General features: G+C 37.9%; 1 protein-coding gene across 1 annotated transcript in view; it reads right to left on the bottom strand.

Annotated features, from left to right (window-relative positions):
* Positions 1–18,274, bottom strand: part of DCDC2 (doublecortin domain containing 2) — a 53,197-nt gene extending 34,923 nt beyond the window's left edge. Inside the window, exons 1-4 of the mRNA XM_021553362.3 lie at positions 17,905–18,274; positions 13,066–13,117; positions 859–935; positions 608–739 (exon numbers count right to left, since the gene is read on the bottom strand). Of these exons, the coding sequence (XP_021409037.1) occupies positions 608–739; positions 859–935; positions 13,066–13,117; positions 17,905–18,197 (554 nt within the window). The 5' untranslated portion in view covers positions 18,198–18,274. The remainder of the gene's footprint in view (positions 1–607; positions 740–858; positions 936–13,065; positions 13,118–17,904) is intronic.
* Between the last annotated feature and the right edge of the window lie 2,623 nt (positions 18,275–20,897).

Raw genomic sequence — 20,897 nt, 5'->3', positions numbered from 1 at the left:
AGATACCTCAACAACTCGGACCAGCTGAGATACTGGAACTGGCAAACCCCAACAACAACTTTGGCCTTGGCTTTTATTAAGAAGCTGAGGGCCGAATATGAAGCACATCCTAGTCTTTCCCCAGGTATACAGACCCCAGAGAACCTATAATATTCTCCTTGAAATTGTTTGTCCCAATGAATTTAAAGAGCTATCAAAATTAAAGAGTATCACACAGCACATGTATCTCACATTCTAAATATCTTCATCAACTTTACCATGCTCATTTATTTCATTATGACATGTAACTTATTTATTAGTACTAAATGTATTGCATTATTATTGTATTATTACAGGCCTGCTAATTAAATAATTAATTAATATATAACAATTTTAAAATACCAGTTTAAGCAAAATGAAGTTATTATTTTTTTAAAATACTTGAAATGAAACGTGAAGGTTACTTAGAGTCAACGTATTTCCACTTTATGGCCTTTTGATGTATTTTAATTTTCTTACAGTGAAACTTCCCATAAAATAAGAATCATCCATCATATCTACCTATGGAGTTTTAGAAACATATCTAGGCATATAAAATGTATCTTGAAAATATTTGTCTTCCTTATACCTGTGAACAGCTCCACTTCTGAGGGTAACTTTTCCTGTAACCATTTCAAGAATATGATCCCAGTGATTCAGTGTTTTCCTGGGAATGAGGAGGCGCACTGCAGGGTTAATAAGGTCTCCATTAGCAATCAGGCTGAAATAGAGCAAAGTAAAATAACTTGGAGGAGCATTTTAAACAAAGTTCACCTGAAGTGAACACACTACCACTACCACCCCTGAAAGGGCAAACCACTAAGTGAAAATTCTGCTTACAAAATAGTGTAGGGCTCCTGGAGAGGCTTTCGAAACCGTGCTGACACAGTGATCCTGCTGTGAGTAACTGGCTTGACCTGCAAGAACAAAAGAAGAATTAGAAGTTACACAGTCCTTATAGTCAGAGAAAGCTCACCCTGACCACCATCAGCAAGTGGGACAGCATGTCTGTAAAGCATGGATTTTATTCCATTCCAGCTTCACCTTCTACATAGCCCACATAATTACTGCTGTAGTTTTATGTGTTTACTGAGTAACAACCACAGCACAGCATACCACAGTGAACTATAGCATAACACATGGTTCACACTGAGGAGACAAAATTGTATAGACATCTTTGGTTGTTCTGCAGACCCAAAGAAAGACTCACAAACACTGTTCTTTCTGTCTTAGTCTCTATTGCTTAGAACCATGGTGCAGGTAATTTAACTATCTTTTCTTTTTAACAATAAATGACATTGCTAGATCTCTCTGCTGTAATAACTACTTTTGGTCTTGTAGAGGCCTTTCATCCAAATCCATCAGTAATTTATAAAGGTTTCTGAGTACTTTGCTCATTTTAGAGGAATGACTCAAAAGTGAGGTGAACTGCAGATTTTTAGCCTTCAGAATAATACATAGGCTACTTAAATCCCAGAATTATTCCCTATACTCTTCTGATCAAACACTGCATTGAGATCAACATTAATGTTGTTATTCTGAATGGAAAGTTAAAAAAAAAGGATAAACCCAAACTCCAAAATTATTAGAAAGATTTTTTTTTTAATTCTTCATCATTAGCAAATCAAAATAAGGTGTTAAACCCAAACAAATATTTAAAAATTATAGTACATGCATTAACAAGTTGGCTACATTTATAAAATAAAATACCAATAAAGGCTTAAAGGATTAAATAGCCAGTGTGCAGACAGACATGCTTTCAAATAGATGTACAAAGTTTATTTAAACTGGCAATTTTCCAGTCACTGTGTAAAGCAGTCTCATGACATTATATGTTGCAGTTTTATCACACTCCATGCTAACATAACCAGTACTTCTTTAATTTATGGAAAATAATCTGAATTCCAGTGCTTTTAGTCTTTGCTTGGATTTTCACACAAACTAATTTAATAATGACTAGAATGCTTCCTAGATCTTTCTTGTGCATTCACTGAAAAGAAAGGTGCTCAAACTAGTAGATGTTCCAAATTGTTAAAAATTATTATTAAAACAATCAAATCTGACTTCCCACATGGGTCAAAGTATGTCACACCGCAAATTCTGTACCAAGCACATAAATTCTGGAGGTGAGATAGCAAACTTAGCAGAAAAGGAACCAACAAAACAAAAGCAATAATGGCACTCCTTAGTGTACAATCATTTCAAGTAAAATACAATAACTGGCAAATCTGTTGAACAAAATCTGTTTTCAATGTCTGCTCATAAAGAAGCACATTTATCTGAATTCAACTCACTTCAACTTTTTGTGTTTTTCAAAGGCCCTTGTGAGCTGTGTAGCCCTCTCAAACATTCGTTTTTTGAGAGACTCAGAGGACATAAAAGCCCACAGTGGTCATGGATGGAGAAAGGCAAAATCAGCCTTTGCACAACTCTGTAGACTAAAAAGACTAAACAGAAGCAATCAGCCCCAGAAGGACATGGTGATTTGAAGGTCAGTGCAAAGGGGTATTTTGGCCAGAGACAAATACAAGAGGAGAGATGGCAAGGAAGATGCTACTATTGCATTGTGCCAGCACTGCTTACAGACCAGACTAGGAAGCAGACTCCTGGCATGGCTGGAGACCCGCAACCCATTTGCATTTACTCCTTAAGATCAATTTTGTAGATGCATGTTTGTTTTGGCCTCATACAAAGAGAAATTTCATACTAGACTGTACATAAGCTATGCACTAATTCTTAAGGTAATAGCAGTTCACAGTCCTACTGTCAATTACAGTGTGATCTGAATCAGGTGAAAGATTCACACTTACTACTACAGGCTTATTAGGGGAGGAAAAGATTTTTTTTGAGAACTGCCAAAAACCAAGCTCAGGCACTCTTGCAGAAACATTTTAAGCATGTTCTTCAGAGCATAACTGGTCATTTATGTCACCAAAATTTGAAAGAAAATTTACTAGGAAAAAAAGAAAATAAACCTTAAACAGCAACATCTGAAAACATTTCTATTGTTGCTGTCAGCAATTAAGGGGTTATTTTCTCAATGTAAACAGTCTAAATAAAGTGCTTCAAAATAGAGGGGAGAAAAATATAGCTTTCTAAAGATTATGCTACTAGAGGCTAATACAATACTGATTTACTTCCATAGCATCAAGTCCTAGTGTTTAGTCTCCAAACACAGGTTGCACACAAAATAGCAGTTACTGAACCTTGGACGCCCTTACACCTTTCTTTGTAGCTGGCAGGTTGCCAGGATAGTCCCCTATAAAATATCAAATACATAAATAGATAAATAGTAAAACTATAAATCACTTTTTCTAAAAGTTGATTCCACATCCATTCTTGATGCTCACTTATGCTGCTCAAGCTCTCCCACAGTCTCTCCAAACAGTCCATCAAATTAGAGTTCTCTGATGCAGTCTGCAACACTCAGCTTCCAATGCTCCACACTCTACTGGAAAAGCTAGACAGTATTCACTAAGCATAAAGGAACCCTTTAGGATAGCCCTAGGTGTGTCCTATTACTTGATTTCTCCTGCAGGCTGATGAAACCATTAATTTTGGTGTAGGCTCCTCAGAAGGCCATCAAGTGATTGCATGTAGCCCAGTCACCAGACCCTAGAGAAAACAATAACCTGATAGATGTTAAGAGCCCATTTATTATTTGAAACACTGCCCCTAATAGATACTGAAGTATCAACTTGGAAGTTTCTCTTTTGGGTTGCTCTCTGAGGATCACTAATATTTCTGGCAGCCTTCTGCACCTTACAAGTTTAAGCTTGTTATTAAACAAGCAAACTGCAGGGGATTATAACATGGGGCCAGCTTGGGCCAAGACTAAATAGTTATCTGTTCTACCTAAGCATGGCATAAACTGGAACAAAATATAAATTTGCATGGCTTATCTATCCCTGTTTGAATCAATGTACCTTCTGTATTAAAAAAAAAAAAAAAAAAAAAAGAGAATTTATTAGTGCAATAATACATTTGATAAAGTCAAACTACAGAAATCATTGCAAGGAAGCATGATCTGAAGGCATGCTCTATAAAGACCACACCACACTGTGATTAAAAAATTTTTAAAAAGGTAGGAAAAAATCAACCCCTTCCATACTATATATATTTCTTTTCATTAATCTGACTGTTCTGTTTGTAGAGTTTAAATAACTTCTCTCTGATCAATGTTAAGCTATTTATGGTCATGAAAAGCAAGGCACCCAACTCCAAAATACAGACATATGCATTAATAAAAGACCAAGTGCTCAGCCACAGTAAATCAATTTATTTCCTTTAAGGTATATGGAGTTCCACTAAACCATCCCAGTGGAAGACCTGGTCCAGGGGTTAATTAAGGAATACATAGTTCTGCTCCTATTATGTTTGTAGGAGGCACCACATTGTTGCAGTGTCTGGAACAGCCTGACCCCTCTGGCACTACAGAGTTACATATTAACAACAAAGTGGTCTTGGGTGAAAGCTTGTGCTTACATAAAGAGACCAGCATCACTAGCCCCCTAACCCCTTTATTTTCTTTTCATTTCACTAGCCACATTCTGATGATGTACATCAGCACTTTTCCATTTACGTCAGCAACTGCAAACAGATTTACATTAATCAGGAGTCTGACCCCATTATGATTTTATCTTTAAATTTTGTACATTTTCAGTTAGTTTGAAAGGACCCATTTAAGGGCAGCTTCCATTTCCTACTGACAAACATTGCAACAATTTATAATTTGTGATGAGATATTATCTGAGGTACTGCACAACAACACAGAGCAGCAGCACAAAATGTCCAGAGGAGGAAGGAGAAACTCAGAGAAAACTTTATGTAAGCTAGAAGCAATCGATCCACTGACAATTAGCAAGGCAACAAGAGCTACACAGTTGGAAATACACCATAGGATCACAAACACTCAAAACCACTATAATTTTTCTTTTTCTATTCTTTAAATAAAAATATTTCACACAGACTCTCTTACAGCAGTATAGATTTTCCTTACATAAGAGAGGAGTTACCATCTGTGAAATGACTTTGCAAAGCACCTTGCAAAGTCTGAGAAAAAAAAAACAGCTAAACCCAGCACAGGTTAGGTTCTGGGAGTGGGAATCACTCCACAGTGTTCTAGAACTCTAAACATATGAATCTCAGAACACTTTTTACAGAGTCTCTTGGGAGTCAAGCTTTCATCTTGGGTCATAATACACTGGGGTTGAACTTGTGATTAGCTTTGAGTGTCTCCTAATAGCCTTTTGTAAATACAAACACACAGCACATCAGCATCCAACTGAAGCAAGGTAATAAAATCCATGTCCTCACACCTGTTTGTTTTAAACAACATCCTATATATTTTTCACTTATATGCTAAACATAGCTATATTCTAAATGTTTACAAAATTTAACAAAAACAAACACAATACTTAAGAAACACACAACACATTGCTCAATCTACTTTAGGTGTTGACTGGTGGAAAAAAAAACCAAAACAAAAACAAAGCTAAATAATCAGCAGCCAAACCATTACCTCAGGCATACTGTGATTTTTGTAAGAAAAACATTTGGAATTAGTGCGTGTATATCCACATGTATAGTTGAATACAATGTGTGTGTATGCATAAATATATACAGACTTTAATAAAATTTTTATTAAAGAAATTCTGTTACATTTATGTTCAGATGACTACATGAAAACACATTACAACAGTAAGTTTCCTAAAGCTGTTACAGCACAGGAAAGATCTGTTTCATAGAAATATGAAATTTTTTTTTAATAAGCATTTTTATATACATTGACAAAATATGCAGAGTCAAACTCATTAAATAACTAAAAACATGCCACTCCTTTTTAGAACACTATGAATGGGCTTGCTTATGCAATCTTCCTAACTCCATGAAATGTTCCATTGGGAAGAGAATGTCACACATGTGGCATTAAACGGAAATCATCATTGAGAATGACTATTCATGCATGGCACACATTGGTTTGAAGTATACAGAAAAAAAAATAATGGTTTTAACTTCTTTCTTCAGACACATGCTAACCAGTAAAAGACAATAAACATAATCTCTAACATGGAAATGTATCAAAATTAAGTTTACTAGTTTTGGTTGGCATGAACATATTTGCTGATCCCCACGCATAGAATTTTTGCTTCTATGAATGCCGCACTATATTTCTTAACACTTATTAGAAAAATATAGACTGGAAAGTGGGACAGATTCTGAAAACTACCCAGCCTCCTCTTGGCTACTTGTGACTTGCAAGAAGTGCATGACACTTCACAGAGTCAGTCCTTGTATATAAGAAAAGCATACAGTTAATTAATTAGTATTTAAATTAATTTCACTAATTTTAACTAAATTCACCAATTTAACTGGCCTCTGAACATGCCAGTCTACAAACTCAGTTTCTAAAAAGGTGATTTTTATGCACTTGAGAATAGGTTCAAATAAAAATGTGCCATTCTTAGCTTTTCTTTTCCTTTCAGTGTTCATTAAATAATTAGACATATGTTAAATAAAGAGGTCTGGCAGCACTTTCACAGTGCTGCCATGAATACATACACCAGTTACCACAGCTAAGAAAAGGTATTACTAACAGATTTATTTCCTTTCCTTACCAGAAATATCCCCTCATCAAAGGAGGCAATTAAACAGCTCTATGATTTGCAGGATAACATGTATTTACAAAGCCACAGTCAAAAAATATAATGTGTCTGAAGGAGATGCTCCATGCTGCTTTGATTTGTACAGGTTTAAAAACTGGCCTTTCTTATTGCTATCAATGTAGTCCTGGGTGCTATGAACATCTCACTTGTTACTTACGTCACTTTATAACTAACCTTTCAAAGATTTAAATATTTCAACACAATGTCACATTCCTAATTTATCAGCTCATGCAATGAGCCATGGCCTTGACAATTTGTTACAATGGCCTGTTTGTTAATCAATGTGCCCAGGAAAATTGAGAACAAATATTTACATTTCCCTGAGGTAGAACTGGGGTCAAAAGAACCAAAACTCCATTGATACACGCCATCACCACCCTGTGATGTGAAAGAAAGGAATGTTCAGGGTTCAGTGATCAAAACCAAATTAGAACAATAAGTCTTCTAAAGCTATTACAGCACAGGAAACATGTTATCTATTTCATAGAAACATGCATTTTTTTAATGGACATTTTTTACACATTGACTAAAGCTGCAGTCAAACTCACTGAGGTGTTTGCCTAGTATAAAACCATTTCAGTTATCCTACGCAAAGCCATTTCAGTTATCCTAACTAACCTGGATAATCTACATTTCCCTGCTACTTTGCACTGCCAGATGGTGCTCTGGATAGTACAAACCAGCCTTGAGCCAGAGACTACAAGCCTTTTTATTCTGTGCATATAAAGCAACACTCAAACTGCTATTAACTGAGCAGCAGGCCAAAAGACCACAGCTGCACACAAACTTCTTAGCCTACATAACACATGGATGAGCTGGAAATGAGCTATTCCACAGCAGTCATGTAATAACTGAGAGAGCCTTCTAGACTGCAAAGTTCCTATAAAATTCCCAGAGTGTTTAAAGCCAACCTGTTCACTTCCAAGGTAAATTGCCCTCCTTTTCAGCCATGGTAAGTGAAATTGAATTTATGCTTGCTGTACATCTCACCTAAGGTATTTAAGCCCTGGAAAGAAAAATGTTTCAGTCTGGATCTGCCATGGGACATTGGACTAGTGGCCAAATCTTCAGCTAAGTCAAACAATGGCCTCATCTGCCCAGACACACAGCCTATGCAATGCTCCAAAACAGATCACATCTGTGCTCCCTCTGGATCCCAAGAATAGCTCCCATTTCTTCTCTGAGTTGCCTGATGCTGAACCCAAACTGCTTACAACACACATAATGATGGCATCAATAACTGAGTTTATTCAACCAAAACAAGATTCTGACATTAATTTCTGACACTTACATGATAGTGATGATTCTGACTGATCTTGACTCTCACATTTTGTGTATTTACCCCAAATTCTTTAGAGTAATTAGACCACAAGGAAGTCTCTGGTCTTTATGGCTCATCAGAAGGACCTGAAGCTAGGAACGGTCAAACAACTGAAGAAGAAAAAACAATCCCCCACACAATTTTCTTCACAATTTTTAATCGAAGGCAAAAGTTGTTAATGTTTAAAGTAAGTCAATTTTATATACAGCAACAAATTATTAATGAGACTTACTCATGCTTCATTAAAAGCTGCAGTATTGGCACCTCTTCACTCACTCCTGACCTCCTCACAAGCCACGAAGACCAGCTATTCAACTGAACAAGGAGTTGTTAAACAAGGAAGAGAAAAGCTTTCAAGTTTCAGATCTAACTCAATACCAACCATGGAATTCTCCAGTAGCATGAACCAAAGTCTTTCTGATGCTCAAAAATTCACTAAATCCATTTGTAAGCAAGCTGCTAGTCAAAATACTTGAAACTGCACGGTTCAGATAATACAGAAGTATATAAAGAGAAGTTTTATGCATCCATAGTTCAAATAAGAAAAAGTTGACACAGCTTATCTTCTAACTGGATGTCTGGGCAGTTCTTCTCTAATTCCTCCTGGTATTAGGCTGTGAACACTCAGGAAGAGTATTTGTTTTGTATATCTTGTTGTGCTAATTATGTTACCAGGATACTAAATACCAAACAATGGCATATCACATTTAACTATTAAAGATATTGATTAGGAGATTAAAGATATATATCACTTTTCTTTAACATTTTAATAATTGTATTCCTTAAAATACAATTACAGCGAATTACCAATTAATTTAGCATAAGAAAATCAGAAAATTCTTGCCCAGTCTGTGACACTAGCAGTAGAAGAAATCAAATGGGTCAGATATAGAGTAGCAAGAGGGTTTAGTTTTGCATTCTGGCAAAGGAATATGGAGTGAACCTTTATACAAGACTTGTTACTAGCCATACAGTATTTTATGTCTTGCAATTTTGGGTATCACAAATAATGTTTGAGTTTTTTAATCCTTAGGAGAGAAGCTGGAAAGAATATCTTATGTAGTTACATTGTTTTGACAGCAAAAGGCTGTAATTTGCACAGCCTGGAATAATTTCTAATATCTATTCAGTCCCTTTACAAAACTATTTTCTGTACAGTGAAAATATCCATGAACCATTTCTGACAGTTAGATGTTAAAGTGAATCAAGAGTCCAATAATTGAAAAATGACAAGATTTTCCTTATGATTAAACATGTATGTTGTCAAACATGATAAACAGTAGTTTTGAAATAAAAAATAATTGTACCTACTGTGATTTGCATGATAAGGTACTTGAAAAAGAATGACTAATGTGAAGTTAGGTACAAGGTATCAGCATGAATATACCAAAATAATTTGTGAAACCAAGACAACATCATAGACTTCCAAAATGCAATTTTTACAGGTAAGTGCAACCATAATACTGCTCAGAGACAAGTGGTGACTTTGTCAAGCAACAAAGGATGAGGAAAAACAATTGCCATAATTGATACTAGAATCATTTCATTTTAAAATATAGAGGAGAGAAACGCTAGATTTGCAAGTCTTCAAATAAGTTTTATAGCATCATCTTAAATGCTTTTAATGAAAACTTTAGCTAAGTTCATATCTACCAAGTCTCAAACACTGTATTTTCTACTTCACACTCCCCTGTCATGGTACCTGAGACTAGGACCTGTCCCAGGACCTCACCAAGAACACAGTGGCCAACTGACCTACACTGAGATTGGCCAGCCAACTGTGTCTGGTCCTCAAGACCCCCAGAAGTTGCAGAAAACATTCTACCAGTCACATTCTCACCCTGCAGTCACACTTCATCGCAGGCACAAACATGTTCTGTGAAGCTCCCTAGAAAGCAAAACCACTTTACTCCATGTCCTATCCCACGTCTGTATCATCCAGAATGTGACCAACGTAGAGAACTGACAGGCATTGGCTCAGAAAAAGAAGTTTTAAATTTTAAAAATGTTCAGACATTGACTCAAATCCTTGTGATTAGTATTTCCACTAGAGAGATGTTCTGGAGGTGTATACAGATACAAAAATGCAGGTCATACATGTAGGACAGCTTTGAGGAATCTTTACTAATCTGCTGAAGAATCATTCATAAAAATATTGATTATTCCATTCAACAAATACTCCTACAAATGTGACCACACCTAAACCAAATAATCAAACAAGACGCTGCAATTGAAGAGAAGTTATGGAACAATAAAATAAATTTATGTAAAACAGTGAAAAAGTGATTTACCACTGGGAAAATGACATGGCTGTGTCAGAGGTGCCCACACAATCACCTTGTCCTAAAAGTCCAGGAGAAAAAGTGAAGTGCAGACAAAAAAAATGCAATGTTCTTACTACCTAAGATCAACCAATGGCAAAAGTATGAACAGTAGAGTAGCCTACTGCAGGCCTACTATGGCCTTCTGATAACAGATGCTGTCTCATACAGACAGTATAGTATAAAATTCATTTTTTTTCTCTCAGTTCCGAGATACTGATTCTTCAATATCAAAATACTTTTGCTTTTCTTGCACACCTGTAATTCTTTGCTGTTACAACATCACACAGAAAAGTTCATCTGCTGCAGTGTGTTCAAAGTTGGTCATAAGAAGTCCAAGAAGAAAGGAGGCTCCAGATGAATATATTTTTATGAAGCAAAGATAGTTTAAAATAAATAGCTGCCTACAGGATTTGCAAATACAAAAGCTCAGCTGATTCTTCTTCAGTTTGCCCAGCCCCAATGACAAGTAAAATTCATATTTTTGTATGTAGCAGGAGAGAATATTTAGATCAAACAGTGCCTAGAGAAATATAAATATCCATACTTTCCCCATTATAATTGGAAAATAACATTCAGTACCTTTTATAAAGAGTTAAGCTTATAATAAACAACTAATAACTCTGTTAGTCTGTATTTTCTCAAGAGATCAATTATTAGATTTCTCAAGCACATCATTTAATGTGTATTTGGACTTGCACATCAGCTTTGGTACAAAAGGGATCTCTCTTGAAAAACAAGAAGTTCAGTTGACAAAAGTGACGGATGGAAACATACCTGAGAAACAGTCTGTAACAAAGCTTTAGTTAGGGTCAGGATTAAATATTTTTACTATTTTGCCTACCAGTAAAACAACTGTGAAAATTTTGAGATGTATTATTGCAGCATGATGGCTCTGCCAGAGGATTTACACCATATCTTGAACATAACTTTTTTTCTTGCTTAATTCTAGTTTGACACACATTTTCTAGTTATTTGCAAATTTAAAGAAATTAAGATGTTGCCTTGCAAGAACAACATTAAATTGCTCCCAAAAGCAGATGTCAAGCATTTGGCAGTTTAACTAACACAAAAGAAAACATACAGCTGCATACAAATACACAGTATACATCTGCTGCATATAGTTTTCTTCATTTTGACTCCTTGAACACTAACCAGAATCAGGTATTTATAATTGTTTTAGTGGAGAAAATGCCAAACACGCATACTTAATACAATCAGAATTGATACCCTTGTACTTAAGCATGATAGGAATAATGCTGCCTCTCTTGGTCCTACAACAAATCTAGGGTTTTGATTTCTCAGTGAATATCTAAAAAAAGAAAGTAACTTGGGACTTGCTGCCTCATATAATTTTAACAAAAACTAATTTAGGCATTAAAACTTCTGTTACTAGTGTCCTGAAAGTTCATTCCCGGGATTAAATTATTAGAGCATAAAGACAATTGTGTTATTCATAAACCCAGATAAAATTCTGTAGACTACCAATATATTTCATCTAATTTTTATGACCCCTCTGCCCAAATAAATCAATCATGTTAAAGTTAAATTCAGCACAGGGATTTAAGCTCTCCACAGGGAGACACTGGAGATTGCAGACATAAGTCAAATATGAAGAAGAAAGCTGAGATAATGGAAGGTTTATACTGGATTATTCCAAAGCCCCAGTACTTGGCTGAAAGTGTTAAGATAATATATAACAATACATAAGATAATATATAACAAAACAATAAAAGCCTTTTTTATTAAACGTACAACTGTAAGTAAAAAAACTCTCAACTTCTATAACTACTTCTACAACTGCACAGACTTTCTGTTATAATAAAAACCTTCTAAAGATTTGCAGGAAAATAATCAGCCTTAAAACCAGCCTTTAAAAAGCAAGGCTGTAGTTGTACTGATACGTATCCAACTAAGAGTAAATTTACTCTTAGTTGTAGCAGCAGCATATCAAATCTTCAACTTGAATTTGATCTTCCTGTTCAATGAGCTCATTCAAAAAAATACAGGTGACAAGTTATGCTCAATTTAAAAATTGTTGTGCTACATAGCCTCTGAATAAGAAGCATCTGAGTATCACACTAAAGGCCATTAAGGCAATTTTGAGGATCTTCTAGTATAAGGTGTCCTACTGTCTGAAGACATCTGCTACACAAACCATTTAACTGCTGAAAATGTGGCCTGAGAGCACAAGGCAAAAGAAATGGACAAACAAATGAGCTGATGCTTCTTGTGAGGCAGAAGCTGTAACTCATATTGAAGCTCGTAGTTATCTCCTCCAACTACAGCATAAGTGCTGTTGAAGAGAAACAACTGAGCTTGGCAAATTAAGGACTACAACTAGCTAAATGTTTACACATTTTTGTTTGAAAAATGCCTCTTCTTCAGAGGAAATACCAAGTTTTGAAGAAAATTTGCTGGTCCAAAACTCCCAAAAGTCTCATTCCTACCATTCTTTTCTGAAAATCTTCCTTAGGTTTACTACCAGATTCAAGGAAGACAACAGGAGATCTTTTTTCTATGTTTTTTCTGTTAGAAAGCTGAGCAGAAAACAGTCAATATATCAGCTCAAAGCAACCAGAGTAACAATCACTGAAGAAATATGTGCAGAATGGTAGATAACTGTATTATTATAAAATTAAATTAAATAAATGTATATTAAAAAATCAGGCTTAAATGTAGGCATTATGTCACTAACATAAACTGAAGGTTTATTTCTTCAATATTTCAGCCACCCTACCTCATTATTGACTTCAGCAGGTTTTTTCTTTGTTTCTCCAATATCCAAGTAGCTGTGGAAAGAAAACAGGTTTGATTATTTACAGGATCATCTAACTTACAAAGTACCAATATTCTACACTTTTTTCACACATTTAAATTTTGTCTTTACAAATGAAGAAGATTTAAAACTCCTTATGCTTAAAAACAACAGAAAAAGTAAGTAATTATTAATATTAACTAACGTTTAATATAAATCTTCAGGCTAGCCCTCTGGGCTAATGTAAAAGACAGGGGAGAACCAACTATCTACCTTCAAGTCACTGGTGATTAGAACAGACCATCAATAACTCCCTCATCAGAAAGAAGCTCATATACATCTGTGAGGTGGATCTATAATTCTCAGAAGAATATCACCTTACCAGAGTTTTCAAAGTCATAATCTTGCCTCTTAGTTTCTCACAGGAAGTCTCTGGTAGATTTAAGGTTTGCCTGCACACCCAAGTTTAACTCAGGGCATCAGCTAAAGTTTAAAACGATCTACACCACCTGGGTTTCAATGGAATGTGGACACATCTGAACACTTGTGGCTGGATAAACCAATAGTAGCTTCATAACTATTTTATGGATAAAATACATGCCTCAACTGGACAAGCAAACAAAATACATTTATTTGGACAATGTAATGTTAGTCTTGTGATGTTCCCTCATCTCACTTCCAGTGGGAAGGTGCTTTACCAGGAGTTTCAGACCAGAAGAGCTTATTTGAGAAGTCAGGTATACCTAAAGCCAAGCATCAGTACAGGCTCACCAAAACACCTCAGATCTCACAACACATCTGCTGTCCTTCAGTCATGTCATGCTCTGTAGTTAATGACTTGGATCACATTCATTTGCCAGAAGAAACTTTCCTACTTGGCCAAAGTTAAGAATTCATGAGACTTAAATGAAGGTGCAAAAGCAGTAAAGAGGATTAAAAAAAAAAAAAAAAAAAAAAGCATCACCCTTTCTTTGAAGGAATGGTCACAGAGATTTCAAGGCTTCGTTGAGAGGGGACAGTAAGACACAGCAAAGTTGCCAGGCTGTGCTTGAAAGTGCATGCCAATGCTTTAAAAAACATAAGTGTAGCACAGGGTATTTTTAAAAGGCTCATATTTAGAAACAAATACTAACTGTTCCAAGCTCTCATATAAAAAGGAACAAGCTCTCTTTAGATAAAAACCAAGAAGTCTTACAGCCTGCAAGATTGAAAAGAAATAAGTGCCTAGGCAACAGTTTGTAACAACATCTGCTGACTATGGTTCTTGTTTTCCAAGCACCTGTGAATTACTTTACTAAGAAAAGTGACAAATACATAGTCAAAGGCTTAAACTCACTGTGCAGAAGTCTGGGCATTCAGTCATCAAATTTCAAGGACCTGCAAATCTGCAAAGTTCTAAATAAGAGCAAAAGCTTTTTTTTTTTTTTACTATGACACTCAAAAAAAAAAATTCTACAAAACTATTCTCACTTACTAAGAAAGCAGAAATGTTTCCAACCTATGACTAGCCAAGCCAGCAATGAAACTACAGCATTGTTTAGAAAGACACAGCTGGAAAGAGGACAATCTACCACTGATGAATGAGCACAAATACAAGTAAATGGGCAAATGAAGGAGGATGAAGGAGTAGCATGCTGAAAAAAAGCTAAAAATCAAAACCAGCTCTAGCATAGACCGCCTTCTTTGAGGAAGCTGAGAGCTGGTGTTATAGATGGATAATGAGATGATTGGCTCTCACAATTAAGGGATGACTATTGTGTGAATATTAAGAAAAGCTTTAGTGATGTGTAGGTATGTTATTGTAGTTTAGATGCCCTCTGTTCTCCCCATAGCTCCCTTTTCCCCCTCTGTACTGTTGCCATCAGTCAGCCTGGGTTGTCTGGGACAGGCAGAGAGAAGGCGTGCAGATGTGTTACTTCCATGGGGCAGTTGGGAATGGAAAAGCTTGTTGCTAAGGGGTGCAGCATGGCAACACCTGACCTCCAATCCAGTTACAAAAAAGCAATCTCCACCGATAAACGGCAAAGAAGAGCTGACTGACAGACTTTGGAAGGGGCCAGAGTTGGCTGATGCAACCCCCAGGGGTATAAAAGATTGAGCACCCATCTTGAAGATGCACTGGCCATGTGGTATGGGCAGTTCCCAGTGGTGTGGATTTTTCCTTATTTAGTCCTTTTGTTGTATTTTTGTTGAGGTTTAATAAACCTTTAACATTTTCAAAGTGAACACTTGTTTTTCACACTGGGGAAGAACTCCACTGGGGTGCAGCCTACATGTCCATTCTTGCTCCACAGCAACAACTCTGATATACCAACACACCTTACCACATTTACACCAAAAAGGTGTGTTAACTTAGGACACCTAATAAATGACAAAACAAGCTGGAAAACTTGCTACATGTTAGAAAAATTACCAACGTTGTCTAAAAAATTGTTATATGTTACAAAAATTGCCAACATTGACTAAAAATTCCTCCGTTGAAGAATTTTTATTTTCTAAAATCAGAATTTATAAATGCTGTTTTTTTAAAATTTAAAAAGTTATTCAGCTAGTTTATCTAGAATATATGCCCTCAGAATTATCAACCTCAAAATGTTAAGAGTCAGGATTTAGCTCATGTGCTAAAGGTGAGTGCAGTTTAGTCTTCAATTCACTGTGAACACGAAAGAGATTCACTTTTGAGTGTAAGGCATCTGAGAAGAAACAAATGCACTGCTTGAAGCTGAACAATGACACTTTCAGCTTCTGCTACTCCTTGGATATTTTCTCCATTACACTCCCACAGCTCCCACACATCAGTGCCACAAGCCTCCATTTCAAAGTTCAGCCCTGCATTGTCTATTAGAGCAATTAATATGTCCAATAAGAATCACTGGGGGAAAATAAAATAAATACATAAAATTAAAAAATAAAATCAAACTTCTTGCTGCCATCAGACCAGATTCAGATCCTTTAAGGTGGATGCTTTGGTCTGTCTGTAACTGTAACTGTTTACCTGTGACACATTACACAAACATACATTTTTCTTCCATTCCTTCACTTCCTTCCAGAAAACTGTTCCTTCCAATTAACCCTTCCTCTCCTCTGACTTTTCTAAGATGTCTCCCTAATTGCCATTCTGTCTACAACCCAATTAAGAACATTTCAACATTAAGCCCTTCAGCTTCTTTTTAATGCTTATAAAAGCACTGCAAACATTTCCAGCATTATGTAAACAAATACTAACAAGTGAACAACCGCAGTTCTGAATACAGAAATTGAAGGGATCTCAAAACATCCCATTTATCCTCTCTACAGCACAGGACTAGGACATATATATAAAGGATATATAAAACAGCCTGGTTTTACCCAGTTCCTTAGGTTAGCTTTTCTTTAAGTATTACCTTTGTTGGCCTTAAATAACTAGGTACCTTGTTGCTTGTTGCAATCATAAAAGTCTGAAAAAGCCTCACCATAAAACTCTGACCATAATGTGTGACCTGACAAAAAGAAATGCTTTTCCCCACACAATAAAAATCCAGAGTGCCCAATTCTCTAAACAGTGCATGCTAATGCCAAACATTTACTTGTAGCCTATCTACCCAAAACACATTTAGGGAGGTGTAACATGATGTGCTGTTAACTTAACAATTTTAAGCCACCCACAGAATCGCAGGATTTAATATAAAAAAAAATAAAAATGGTGGATCTCTCTTTAAGAGTTGAGCGCCACATTTGACACATAAAAGAGTAAGTACTGTTGGAAAAAGACTTGTATTTAACCTGCCGTACATCTTTCTCTCTGGCTTTCCTACTGAAGTGCAAGAAGCTTCAATAAATCTTTAGAATCAGCGAGTGACAGAAATTGTAAGGGTGATGATAGAGATCCTTTTCATTACACAGAGAGTTTTGTCCTGAAACATAATGACTGATGAGCTTTCCTGAAAAATATTGTGTCCTCAACTCTACAGAGCCAAGATGAGGAAGACACTGTAAAGGTGGTAGTTGATGATAGAAATTCTCAAATATCTCTGGAAATGGGTTGTTAATTTTGAGATTTATTTCCATAAATTCAACTGTAGGAAAAATGCCCACGAAGACAGAGTAAAAAATTGCAATAGTAAATTGAGACCGTGAAATTCACTGACAGAATTAAGAATAGTTACTGATCACATGTAGAGCCATTCTGGAAACACACCTAAAAAGCCCAAGGCCTTCTTCACGTTATTCTCCCAGTGACTCACTAGAAAAGAGACAAACTGGCAGCTTAATTCTTGGTGTTGAGGTAGGAAAAAGAATGTAAATTATCAACTTTTAAATAAGAGCAGGGACATTAAAAGGCCATATATGTGCCCAAAATGAATAGAAGTGATGGAGACACAGATAGCTGGGTAGAATACTATACAGTTTTTAAAAATAAACAAGAAAGGATGCATTGGGAATTGAATTCCCAAGTTCATCAACTTCATGGCAGGACTGTCAACACTCCACATTTTACTGCTTTAATTGTGTTACCCCTGAGCACAAATACTGATACTGGCCCTTCAGCTAAGTGCAGACATCGCGACGATATGCCATTCCCGCATGTCCTTCGGGTTAAGGGGCTATTTCTCTTTTTCTACTGTCATGTCAAGGAGTTGTCACTGTGTGACTCATGGTGCGAATAAATACCTCCCTTTCTGGGGCTCTTTTCCTTTGGCCCTGGGTCACAGCTTCTAAGTTGTCTTTCCGCAATGACAGCTAAAAGGGACAGGGTGAGGGGTCGTCTGAAGCACTGCCACGGTGCCAAACCCCAAACGCTGATATAAATTTCTGTACAAGTCTTACATTTCAGCCACTCACTTGAGTTTCTTGAAGGCCTCCCTGCCACCAGCCACGTACTGCTCCCCACTCTGGAGCTCGTCCAGCTGTCGGACGCGATGCCCACCCCGCGGGGTGTAGATGTTTCGCACAGCTCCAAAGGGCGCCTGCACGCCGCCCGTCACCTCTTTCAGGAACACATCAAAGTTGGACACTTTCTTCTCGTGGATGACAATGCGGCGCCCCGGGAAGAACGGGTCCCCGTTGCGATAGACCAGCACGCTCTTCACGCTGGGCTGCGAGAGCCACGACGCCTTTGTGCCGGGACCGGCCATGCCGGCGGCTCCCTGCGCCGCGCACCTGCTGGCTCGGGAGAGCTCCCGCCGGAGCCCCTGGGGCACACGGGCACACGGGCACACCTCCCGGGGAGCGAGCCCTGCCCCGCCTGCCCGCTGCGGCTCCTCCCCGGCAACCAGCGCCGCGCTGGTTTGCGCCCACTCCGGCGGAAAAAGGCGGCGTGGCCCTGGGGCCGGCGCAGCAGGGACACGGAGCGCCGACCCGCGGCCCCGGGGCTCGCCCCCCGGCTCTGCCGCGAGGGAGCCCGGCCGCCCTGCCTGCCCCGGGCAGCTGCACCCGCGTGGGCTCGGTCCCCGCCGCGCAGCCAGGAGCCTGCCCGGCCCACAGCCGCCGCGGGAAGAGGGAGAGGGGCGGCGTGCCCCGAGGGGCACAGGGACCGGGATCCGAGCGAGGGAGACAGGGAAATCCCCGCTCTGCCCGCTCCTGCCCCCGCGCCGGCGGCGGGGCTGACCCGGCGGGGCAGCGCTCACGCCGCATTCTGGCACACCCTGGGGACAAGAAGCCGTAAAGCCTGAGAGAAAGTAAAACAGAACTGCCTTCGATTCAAATGTAATTCCTTTAACAACCTTTTTCTCTGCCGATAGCCTCAAGTCTAAAAACGCGCTAGACCTTCCTGCCTGAATTTGTGTAGTATACAGTAATGATTGTCTTTTCAAATGGGTTTTAACACGCTGGATGGAAAGAATTTTCTTTCCTTTTATTTTACCTCCTTTGATGGGAAAGTTACCCCCCTGCTGTGAGTTACAAAAGAGCAGTTAACCATTACAAAAGGAGCGATTTCAGGGTGAAGGCAGTCAAATATGCTACTGTTACTGGTTAACAACTAAAGTTTCCCACTTGTTGCTGGTCTTCTTTTAACTAATAACGGGGAGAACCGAGCATCTACCATCCTCGAATTAATACTATTTAACATTGAACTACTCTAACGTGAAAGGAAATTTTTGTTGTTAAAGATATGCTTTTGAGTAAAAACCAGAAATGTTGATGACCCTTATACTGCTCTGCATTCAAGTAATGATATGTCAGCTGTCTGCTATTTCATACCAGATTCTACCACATTTAGTGATATTAGATCACTTAGATCACCCATTTTGACACTTTTGATACTTCAAAATATTGTTGTTTTAACCTATGGCCACACTAATTGCAATCGCTTTATGGATTGCAAGAAAATATCCCTTAAATGTTATCAGAGCACTGCTAGCCTTAAAGCAGCCTAAAATTGGTGGACAAAATGTTTGTTTTCCATTTCATCTAAGTACAACCACTGACCAAAATTTAAGAAAAGGTTAGACACTTCAATCCATAATAGCAGTGCCTTGAACCATGACAGTTTGCTACTCCTAGCTTTTCCAACGTCTGACCTTTTATTGCCACTATTGTTTCACCTTGTAAGCAATCTCCTGTCACATTCTCAACAGCAAGGAGTCAAGCTGCTGAACCCACCGACATGATTAAGATAAATGCAGAGACACATAATCTCTTTCTGATGGAGCAACATCAGACCTCTCATGTTACATGAGGCTGGTGCAGGACATGAAGTCTGTCAGGTCGTGTCAGGCTCCCCTGAGGTCACATAAGGAGCATAACATACCATAATTCTGGGGGATGTGATGAGAGCAGAGCCATGGCATAGCATAGCATCAAACAGGCTCACTTTTTCTGCACCAGAATGCCGTGAGGCCTCTGCTATTTCAAGAAAGTTTTTGCAGCTTGTTGCAGGGTCTTACCAGCTATAGCAAAACATGAAGTGATGGAGACAGAAATGTCCTAGTGCTGAAGAAAAGACCAACAAAATGGACAGAATGGAAAAGGATGAAGTTTCTAAACACAGAATGAAATTCAGCTTATTCTATTGCACACAGTGCTGAGGATCACAGTTAATAACTCTGTGCAGCTTATCAGAAAATCAGACTAAGCAATAGCAACTACTTTATTCCAAGCTGTAAGTCTGGAGTAACCAGACTGTCTGCACTGGCAGTTTAAAGCACATAAATATCAAGTGGTTCAGCTCACATGCACACACTAGTACAAGTAATATACCGATGCAGTTGTAAATTTTAAAGCCCATGTTATAGCAAATTCATCTACTTGTTCAATTGCCTGATTGAAAACTCCTTAGAATACCATGATGAAGTATTTTTGCTTTAAAAAATACCTTAGACAATCACAGTTTAAGCCACAGCTTTTGACTACACAGGTTCTGTCCAACAGTCTTCTTGAGGCAGCCAAGATGCTGAAGGATTACATAGGGAAAAGGCTTTAGTAAACCCTTAGAGGCAGAAAAGGAAATGGTTCTCTGTGGAAAAACAAATTCTGGTGGGTTACCTTAAGTAAGGAAAAGGTTGAAAGATATCTTCCATGTGGTCTTGGTATAGAGTAATGAGAATTAAATCATCCTTCTGAAACAAAGATTTCTCAGTGTGTTGCTGTAGCTACCTTTGATCAAGGGACCCGAGATTATCAATTGGGTATTCCTGATTAATTAATATAAGAGCAATTACTGTAAAGATGAGTGGGTTTTTTTGGTAATTTTTCTATGGGGTCTTTTCTATCTCTCTCTCTTTTTGTGTAGCACTCATCATCCACTAAACACTTATGTACTGCCTGGTAGCAACTGTGGGGTTTTATGTTAATCTGGCTTTTTGTTTGTTGTTTGTTGCTCTGGTTTTTATCTT

The sequence above is a fragment of the Lonchura striata genome, chromosome 1 (assembly GCF_046129695.1).
Source record: "Lonchura striata isolate bLonStr1 chromosome 1, bLonStr1.mat, whole genome shotgun sequence".
In the NCBI taxonomy this organism is placed as follows: Eukaryota; Metazoa; Chordata; class Aves; order Passeriformes; family Estrildidae; genus Lonchura; species Lonchura striata.
This window is presented reverse-complemented; position numbering and strand designations above follow the sequence as displayed.